The following is a 10,641-nucleotide window of genomic DNA, read 5'->3' as shown; positions in this document are numbered from 1 at the left end:
GGGATATGGCGGTTAGTCCATATCGCCCAGCCCTAACCGGGCACTGTTAAACGATCCGAGTCTGATATCGAAAAAATCAGTGTCTAAAGCAGGAACCGAAAAGAAATATAAAATCTTTACATTCAAGTTTTGATGCTGTTGGTCATTACAATTTCAAAGAAAAAAAGTGAAACACAATGAAACAAGTGTTTTTTCTGCCCTTTTGTCGTTAAAGACGTTTCTTGGTTGTTTCACCTCAAAAAATAATACAAAAAAAACGAAATGAAAAGGAATAAATGAATACCTGGCTCTGAAGTTTGTTATTTACCTTTGGTCACGCATTAGTTTTCCTTGTTTCACTGAAGCATGAACTACATAAATGTAGTTTTTATAATGATTGAAGAGATCAAAGTCACACAGAGCTTTACATGAAGCTCAGCTCAAACAGGAGCGAGAGGAAACTCTTCATGAAACTGATGTGTGACGTTCTGTCGCTGCAGGGGCGGCGTCATGTGACCGGCGGCCGCCACATCTGCCTGGTCTTTGGTCTGCGCCCGGTGAGGAGGCACTGCCCGGTCAGAGGGAGGCACTGCCCGGTCCAAGGGAGGCACTGCCCGGTCTGAGGGAGGCACTGCCCGGTCAGAGCCCGTCAGAGGGAGGCACTGCCCGGTCCAAGGGAGGCACTGCCCGGTCCAAGGGAGGCACTGCCCGGTCCGAGGGAGGCACTGCCCGGTCAGAGCCCGTCAGAAGGAAGCACTGCCCTGTCAAAGGGAGGCACTGCCCGGTCAAAGGGAGGCACTGCCCGGTCCCTGCCCGACGGGACTTGGCTCTGACCCTGTGCTGCCTTCAGGAGCCCCGCGGCGGAGGGAAAATGGAGTCTTCCTCTGATGAAGAGGAGGTGCACACTTTCGTCCAAGTTGTCAGCGACAAATACAACCCGGACAACTTCCCGTACTCCAGAGGACAAGGGCTGGGCATCGTCCTGCTGCCGACGCCCCCGGGGTCACCGGTCAAAGGTCACACACACTTTCTAAAGTCGCATTCACAACACCCTTGATCCGAATCCCAGCCCGTTTGTGCAGATAGTCTGGTTTGTTTGTGTAGATAGTCCGGTTTGTTTGTGTAGATAGTCTGGTTTGTTTGTGTAGATAGTCCGGTTTGTTTGTGTAGATAGTCCGGTTTGTTTGTGTAGATAGTCTGGTTTGTTTGAGTAGATAGTCCAGTTTGTTTGTGCAGATAGTCTGGTTTGTTTGAGTAGATAGTCTGGTTTGTTTGTGTAGATAGTCTGGTTTGTTTGTACAGATAGTCTGGTTTGTTTGTGTAGATAGTCTGGTTTGTTTGTACAGATAGTCTGGTTTGTTTGTGTAGATAGTCCAGTTTGTTTGTGCAGATAGTCTGGTTTGTTTGTACAGATAGTCTGGTTTGTTTGTGTAGATAGTCTGGTTTGTTTGTGTAGATAGTCCGGTTTGTTTGTGTAGATAGTCCGGTTTGTTTGAGTAGATAGTCCGGTTTGTTTGAGTAGATAGTCTGGTTTGTTTGTGTAGATAGTCCGGTTTGTTTGTGTAGATAGTCCAGTTTGTTTGTGTAGATAGTCTGGTTTGTTTGTGTAGATAGTCCGGTTTGTTTGTTTAGATAGTCAGGTTTGTTTGTTTAGATAGTCTGGTTTGTTTGTGTAGATAGTCTGGTTTGTTTGAGTAGATAGTCTGGTTTGTTTGTGTAGATAGTCTGGTTTGTTTGTGTAGATAGTCTGGTTTGTTTGAGTAGATAGTCTGGTTTGTTTGTGTAGATAGTCCGGTTTGTTTGTGTAGATAGTCCAGTTTGTTTGTGTAGATAGTCTGGTTTGTTTGTGTAGATAGTCTGGTTTGTTTGTGTAGATAGTCTGGTTTGTTTGTGTAGATAGTCTGGTTTGTTTGTGTAGATAGTCTGGTTTGTTTGTGCAGATAGTCCAGTTTGTTTGTGTAGATAGTCCGGTTTGTTTGTGTAGATAGTCTGGTTTGTTTGTGTAGATAGTCCAGTTTGTTTGTGTAGATAGTCCGGTTTGTTTGTGTAGATAGTCTGGTTTGTTTGTGTAGATAGTCTGGTTTGTTTGTGTAGATAGTCTGGTTTGTTTGTGTAGATAGTCTGGTTTGTTTGAGTAGATAGTCTGGTTTGTTTGTGTAGATAGTCCAGTTTGTTTGTGTAGATAGTCCGGTTTGTTTGTGTAGATAGTCTGGTTTGTTTGTGTAGATAGTCTGGTTTGTTTGTGTAGATAGTCTGGTTTGTTTGTGTAGATAGTCTGGTTTGTTTGTGTAGATAGTCTGGTTTGTTTGTGTAGATAGTCTGGTTTGTTTGAGTAGATAGTCTGGTTTGTTTGTGTAAATAGTCTGGTTTGTTTGTGTAGATAGTCTGGTTTGTTTGTGTAGATAGTCTGGTTTGTTTGTGTAGATAGTCTGGTTTGTTTGTGTAGATAGTCCGGTTTGTTTGTGTAGATAGTCTGGTTTGTTTGTGTAGATAGTCCGGTTTGTTTGTGTAGATAGTCTGGTTTGTTTGTGTAGATAGTCTGGTTTGTTTGTGTAGATAGTCTGGTTTGTTTGTGTAGATAGTCTGGTTTGTTTGTGTAGATAGTCTGGTTTGTTTGTGTAGATAGTCCAGTTTGTTTGTGTAGATAGTCCGGTTTGTTTGTGTAGATAGTCCGGTTTGTTTGTGTAGATAGTCTGGTTTGTTTGTGTAGATAGTCTGGTTTGTTTGTGTAGATAGTCCGGTTTGTTTGTGTAGATAGTCTGGTTTGTTTGTGTAGATAGTCCAGTTTGTTTGTGTAGATAGTCTGGTTTGTTTGTGTAGATAGTCTGGTTTGTTTGTGTAGATAGTCTGGTTTGTTTGTGTAGATAGTCCGGTTTGTTTGTGTAGATAGTCCGGTTTGTTTGTGTAGATAGTCTGGTTTGTTTGTGTAGATAGTCTGGTTTGTTTGTGTAGATAGTCCGGTTTGTTTGTGTAGATAGTCCGGTTTGTTTGTGTAGATAGTCTGGTTTGTTTGAGTAGATAGTCTGGTTTGTTTGTGTAGATAGTCCGGTTTGTTTGTGTAGATAGTCCGGTTTGTTTGTGTAGATAGTCTGGTTTGTTTGAGTAGATAGTCTGGTTTGTTTGAGTAGATAGTCCGGTTTGTTTGTGTAGATAGTCTGGTTTGTTTGTGTAGATAGTCTGGTTTGTTTGTGTAGATAGTCTGGTTTGTTTGTGTAGATAGTCCGGTTTGTTTGTGTAGATAGTCTGGTTTGTTTGTGTAGATAGTCTGGTTTGTTTGTGTAGATAGTCCGGTTTGTTTGTACAGATAGTCTGGTTTGTTTGTGTAGATAGTCTGGTTTGTTTGTGTAGATAGTCCGGTTTGTTTGTGTAGATAGTCCGGTTTGTTTGTGTAGATAGTCTGGTTTGTTTGTGTAGATAGATGAATGTGAGTAAAGTGGTTAAAGTGGTTAAAGTGATGAAAGTAGATGAAGTGGTTAAAGTGATGAAAGTAGATGAAGTGGTTAAAGTGATGAAAGTAGATGAAGTGATTAAAGTGATGAAAGTAGATGAAGTGGTTAAAGTGATGAAAGTGATTAAAGTGATTAAAGTGAGTAAAGTGATTAAAGTGATTAAAGTGAGTAAAGTGATTAAAGTGATTAAAGTGAGTAAAGTGAGTAAAGTGATTAAAGTGATTAAAGTGAGTAAAGTGATTAAAGTGATTAAAGTGAGTAAAGTGAGTAAAGTGGTTAAAGTGATGAAAGTAGATGAAGTGGTTAAAGTGATGAACGTGAGTAAAGTGAGTAAAGTGGTTAAAGTGATTAAAGTGGTTAAAGTGATTAAAGTGGTTAAAGTGATTAAAGTGGTTAAAGTGGTTAAAGTGATTAAAGTGGTTAAAGTGGTTAAAGTGATTAAAGTGGTTAAAGTGATTAAAGTGATTAAAGTGGTTAAAGTGATTAAAGTGATTAAAGTGGTTAAAGTGATTAAAGTGGTTAAAGTGGTTAAAGTGATTAAAGTGATTAAAGTGGTTAAAGTGATTAAAGTGATTAAAGTGATTAAAGTGGTTAAAGTGATTAAAGTGATTAAAGTGGTTAAAGTGATTAAAGTGGTTAAAGTGGTTAAAGTGAGTAAAGTGATTAAAGTGGTTAAAGTGGTTAAAGTGATTAAAGTGATTAAAGTGATTAAAGTGGTTAAAGTGATTAAAGTGGTTAAAGTGGTTAAAGTGAGTAAAGTGATTAAAGTGGTTAAAGTGGTTAAAGTGATTAAAGTGATGAAAGTGATTAAAGTGGTTAAAGTGATTAAAGTGATTAAAGTGGTTAAAGTGATTAAAGTGGTTAAAGTGGTTAAAGTGATTAAAGTGATGAAAGTGATTAAAGTGGTTAAAGTGATTAAAGTGATGAAAGTGATTAAAGTGGTTAAAGTGATGAAAGTGGTTAAAGTGGTTAAAGTGATTAAAGTGATGAAAGTGATTAAAGTGGTTAAAGTGATGAAAGTGGTTAAAGTGATTAAAGTGATGAAAGTGATTAAAGTGATTAAAGTGATTAAAGTGATTAAAGTGAGTAAAGTGGATAAAGTGATTAAAGTGATTAAAGTGATTAAAGTGATGAAAGTAGATGAAGTAACATGGCGTCGCTCTGCAGACCGCCTGTTCCTGCCCAGCGTCCTGGTGCTGAACGACTGCAGTATCCAAAAGGCCGGAGACGCCGCTGACATCGCTGCCGTCTGCGCTCACGTGGTGGAGCTCGACCTGTCGCACAACCAGCTCAGCAACTGGGAAGAGGTACCACCTAGTACCACACACTACCACCCACTACCACCTAGTACCACCCACTACCACCTAAAACCACCCACTACCTCCCACTACCGCCTAAAACCACCTACTACCACCCACTACCGCCCACTATCACCCACTACCACCTAAAACCACCCACTACCTCCCACTACCGCCTAAAACCACCTAGTACCACCCACTACCACCCACTACCGCCTAAAACCACCTAATACCACCCACTACCACCCTAGACAATGTACACTTACATGATGCTCGTTTGCAAAGATGCTTGTACTGTCGTCCTCGGGTCTGAGGTTTTCCATCAACGTGAGATGCTGAACTTTAACACCAATGACGAAGGTTTTCTCGGTGCTGATGTTGACACTTTTTAAGATGAGTCTGTTTGGTTTAAAGGGGGGGTATTCTGCAAAATTGACTTTTTCAAGCTTTCCCTCATGTTATTCTGTCACTCCCTCATTAAAAACATGGCTGAAGTGTTGCCTTGGCACATTCACGTATTTCTGAGTCATCTGTAAAAACTCTGATGGCGGCCATTTTAGGGATAGGTTTGCCTGATGGCGGCCATTTTAGGGATAGGTTTGCCTGAGTCCTCCTAGGAACGCCCCCACCTCCTGGAGACGCCTCCGAGCTTTGGTCACCAGCCGAGTAACCAACCACTGCTCCTCAGCAGAACCCCCTCCCCACTGATGCCACAGACAGCGTGTGGAGGGGGCGTGTCTAAAGGCTCAGAGGTTCTTAAAGAGACAGAGGCCGATTTCAAGACATTCACTACAGCCATTTTGAGAGAGACATTTTATACAAGGCAGTTATTCTAATTTACTGCATTTACAGACCAACAGAAGGTTTGTCATCATTGTAGTGAGATATAGACTGGTGCTATGGGACTGACAAAAGCAGAACACCCCCTCTTTAAAGCAGAACACCCCCTCTTTAAAGCAGAACACCCCCTCTTTAATGCAGAACACCCCCTCTTTAAAGCAGAACACGCCCTCTTTAAAGCAGAACACCCCCTCTTTAAAGCAGAACACCCCCTCTTTAAAGCAGAACACGCCCTCTTTAAAGCAGAACACGCCCTCTTTAAAGCAGAACACGCCCTCTTTAATGCAGAACACGCCCTCTTTAAAGCAGAACACCCCCTCTTTAAAGCAGAACACCCCCTCTTTAAAGCAGAACACCCCCTCTTTAAAGCAGAACACCCCCTCTTTAAAGCAGAACACCCCCACTTTAACTCCGGCACTTTCAGACACAGTTCTTTAAAGTCCCTCAGATTCAGGCCTCGGTCTGAATCTGAGGGACTTTAAAGAACTGTCTTTCAAACCGACTCAGACCTCACTCTCTATTTCTTTATTTTCACATAAGTAACTGTAGAAAACCCTTTTTAAAAAGTGTGATGGGATTATGAGACAGGAACCTCAAAGGACTTACACTGCGTTCCAAATTATTATGCAAATTGGATTTTTGTGTCAAAAAGGTAAAAAAAAAAGCAATAATAATGAAACTCATGGATGGTATCGTGTCTTGGGGCTCTATGAATCACTGACATTAATCTCAGAGACCTGGGATGATTAGTTGTCGGGTTAAGCCCAGTTAAGGGAAAAACTACTGAAAAGGGTGTTCCACTTTATTATGCAGATCATCATTTTCAAGCAATATGGGAAAGAAAAAGGGTCTCTCTGCTGATGAAAAGCGTGAAATAGTTGAATGCCTTGGTCTAAGTATGAAAACCTTCGATATTTCATGAAAGACTAAGTGTAATCATTGTGCTGATAAGAGATTTGTGGATGATTCAGACACACTCCGTTTTGTGCCGATAAAGGCACAATATGGACGGTTTCTGTCAGACAAACACATCAGATTAAGAGAACAGATGCCACAAAGCAGCATACATGTATTTGAAGCTCCTTGTGCCTCTGGACTCCCCCAAACATCAAGGTGTCGGACCCTCCAGAGGCTGCAGTTGTGCATAAACCTTCTATCCGGGCCTCCCCTAAACTGTTCATTGAAGCTGATGCAGAAACGGCTGCAGTGGCTCAGAAATACATGAGGACTCCTATTCAAACAGTCTTGTTCACTGATGAGGCCGTGTGACCCTGGATGGTCAGATGGATGGAGGTGAATGACCACAATGTCCCAACAAGGCTGTGACGTCAGTAAAGAGGTGGTGGAGTCATGTTTTGGGCCAGAATCATGGTGAGAGAGCTGGTCGGCCCCTTTAGGCCCTTTTAGGCTCCCTGAAGGAGTGAAAATGACCTTTGAAAAATATGTGGAGTTTCTGACTGACCACTGTCTGCTATGCTACAAAAAGAAGAGCCGTTCTTTCCTTAACAAAATCCTCTTCCTCATGACAACGCACCATGTCCTGCTGTAAAGAAAACCTCTGCATCACTGGCTGCTATGGGCATAAAAGGAGAGAAACTCATGATGTGGACCCCCTCCTTTCCTGACCTAAACCCTGTTGAGAACCTTTGGAGCATCAACAAAAAAAACTTCTATGAGGGTGGGAGGCAGGTTTCATCCAAACAGCAGCTCTGGGAGGCTATTCTAACATCCTGCAAAGAAATCCAAGCAGAAACTGTCTAAAAACTTACAATTTTAATGGATTTAAGAATTTTGAAGCTGCTTCACACAAGGGCTCCTATGGTCAAATATAACTTAACCTGTTAATATTTTTTTGATTGAAATAGCTTTTGATTTCAGTAAATATGACCTCCCGATGCTGCAAAGTCAACAAATGACCATTTTCAGTTAATTACAAGCTTTAAAATGTATTGAAACGATGAGTTGCATAATAACTTGGAACAGTGGATTTTGAGGTTTTTACTATATTTATTTTTGAAAAAAATACTGTTATCACTAGGAAATGTTTTCCACCACATTTAAATGATCCTCTACCAGTTAAAGACTTAAAAATTATGCTGACTCTCATTTGAGTTGACAATTTAGAAAATCTTAGAAAAATGTCATTTGCATAATAATTTGGAACGCAGTGTATACTTAGGGTCTCAGTCGTCCAGGAGTTTATTCCGCCTTGTGACTGTGCGGCAGGTTTCCACCATCGTGTCCAACATCCCACACCTGGACTTCGTCAACCTGAGCATGAACCCCCTGCAGGGGGCGCAGCTGGACACCGGCCTCGCCCAGAGCTTCAGCCGTGTCCGGAGACTGGTGCTCATCAACACTCACATCAGCTGGAACAGTGTGTACACGCTGACCGGGAACACGCCGCTGTGAGTACCCCACACTAACCACGCTCCACTCTGAGTACCCCACACTAACCACACGCCGCTGTGAGTACCCCACACTAACCACACGCCGCTGTGAGTACCCCACACTAACCACACGCCGCTGTGAGTACCCCACACTCACCACACGCCGCTGTGAGTACCCCACACTCACCACACTAACCACTGTGAGTACCCCATCATATTATGTTGGAGGAGATGTTCCTCAGAGGTGTGAGATGTTCCTCAGAGGATGTTCCTCAGAGGTGTGAGATGTTCCTCAGAGGATGTTCCTCAGAGGTGTGAGATGTTCCTCAGAGGTGTGAGATGTTCCTCAGACGTTCCCCTGTTTCAGGCTGGAGGAGCTGTTCCTGTGCCTGAATGACCTCACCTCAGTAGCGCCCCCTGGGAGGCCGTGTCCGTCGCTGAAGCTGCTCCACATCACAGAAAACCGTCTGAGGCTTTGGTCCGAGGTCCGGAAGCTCGGCCTCATGTTCCCGCGCCTCAGCGCCCTCGTCCTGGCAAACAACCCCCTGCAGTCTGTGGACGACCACCAGGAGGCGCTGAGCAGACTGTTCCCCGAGCTGCACAGCCTCAACCTCAGTAACTCAGGTGAGCAGGTCAACCTCACACCAACCTCACATCAACCTCACATCAACCTCACATCAACCTCACATTAAGCTCACATCAACCTCACATCAACCTCAGGTCAATCTCACATCAACCTCAGGTCAACCTCACATCAACCTCAACCTCACATCAACCTCACATCAACCTCAGGTCAACCTCACATCAACCTCAACCTCACATCAACCTCACATCAACCTCACATCAACCTCACATTAAGCTCACATCAACCTCACATCAACCCCACATCCACCTCAGGTCAACCTCACACCAACCTCACATCAACCTCAAACCAACCTCACATCAACCTCACACCAACCTCACATCAACCTCAGGTCAACCTCACATCAACCTCACATCAACATCACATCCACCTCAGGTCAACCTCACACCAACCTCACATCAACCTCAGGTCAACCTCACACCAACCTCACATCAACCTCAAGTCAACCTCACACCAACCTCACATCAACCTCAGGTCAACCTCACACCAACCTCACATCAACCTCAGGTCAACCTCACATCAACCTCACATCAACATCACATCCACCTCAGGTCAACCTCACACCAACCTCACATCAACCTCAAGTCAACCTCACACCAACCTCACATCAACCTCAGGTCAACCTCACACCAACCTCACATCAACCTCAGGTCAACCTCACATCAACCTCACATCAACATCACATCAACCTCAGGTCAACCTCACACCAACCTCACATCAACCTCACACCAACCTCACACCAACCTCACATCAACCTCAGGTCAACCTCACACCAACCTCACATCAACCTCAGGTCAACCTCACATCAACCTCACATCAACATCACATCCACCTCAGGTCAACCTCACACCAACCTCACATCAACCTCAGGTCAACCTCACATCAACATCACATCAACCTCAAGTCAACCTCACATCAACCTCAGGTCAACCTCACACCAACCTCACATCAACCTCACATCAACCTCACATCAACATCAAATCCACCTCAGGTCAACCTCACATCAACATCAACCTCACATCAACCTCACATCAACCTCACACCAACCTCACATCAACATCACATCAACCTCACGTCAACCTCACGTCAACCTCACGTCAACCTCACGTCAACCTCACATCAACATCACATCAACCTCACATCAACCTCACATCAACTTCACATCAACCTCACACCAACCTCACACCAACCTCACACCAACCTCACACCAACCTCACACCAACCTCACATCAACCTCACGCCAACCTCACGTCAACCTCACATCAACCTCACACCAACCTCACATCAACCTCACATCAACCTCACATCAACCTCACATCAACCTCACATCAACATCACATCAACATCACACCAACCTCACACCAACCTCACGTCAACCTCACGCCAACCTCACGTCAACCTCACGTCAACATCACGTCAACCTCACGTCAACCTCACATCAACCTCACGCCAACCTCACGTCAACCTCACATCAACCTCACATCAACCTCACGTCAACCTCACGTCAACCTCACGTCAACCTCACGTCAACCTCACATCAACCTCACATCAACCTCACGCCAACCTCACATCAACCTCACATCAACCTCACATCAACCTCACATCAACCTCACATCAACCACATCAACCTCACATCAACCTCACATCAACCTCACGCCAACCTCACGCCAACCTCACGCCAACCTCACGTCAACCTCACGCCAACCTCACGTCAACCTCACGTCAACCTCACATCAACCTCACATCAACCTCACATCAACCTCACACCAACCTCACGCCAACCTCACGCCAACCTCACGCCAACCTCACGCCAACCTCACATCAACCTCACATCAACCACATCAACCTCACGTCAACCTCACGTCAACCTCACATCAACCTCACGCCAACCTCACGCCAACCTCACGCCAACCTCACGTCAACCTCACGCCAACCTCACGTCAACCTCACGTCAACCTCACACCAACCTCACATCAACCTCACATCAACCTCACATCAACCTCACACCAACCTCACACCAACCTCACACCAACCTCACATCA

The 10,641-nt window shown here is 44.1% G+C and overlaps 1 protein-coding gene across 1 annotated transcript in view; it reads left to right on the top strand.

Moving 5' to 3' along the window:
- Positions 1-764: 764 nt before the first annotated feature.
- LOC306970716 (tubulin-specific chaperone cofactor E-like protein) overlaps positions 765-10,641 on the top strand; it is a gene marked incomplete at its 3' end in the record, with an annotated part of 30,360 nt that continues 20,483 nt past the window's right edge. The window contains exons 1-4 of the mRNA XM_079566743.1: positions 765-995; positions 4,596-4,735; positions 7,793-7,974; positions 8,324-8,580. Coding sequence (XP_079422869.1) covers positions 851-995; positions 4,596-4,735; positions 7,793-7,974; positions 8,324-8,580 — 724 coding nt within the window. The 5' untranslated portion in view covers positions 765-850. The remainder of the gene's footprint in view (positions 996-4,595; positions 4,736-7,792; positions 7,975-8,323; positions 8,581-10,641) is intronic.

This window comes from Gobius niger (assembly GCF_951799975.1).
Source record: "Gobius niger genome assembly, chromosome: 11".
NCBI classification, from domain to species: Eukaryota; Metazoa; Chordata; class Actinopteri; order Gobiiformes; family Gobiidae; genus Gobius; species Gobius niger.
Note: the sequence above shows the minus strand (reverse complement) of the source record. Positions and strands in the feature narration are given on the sequence as shown.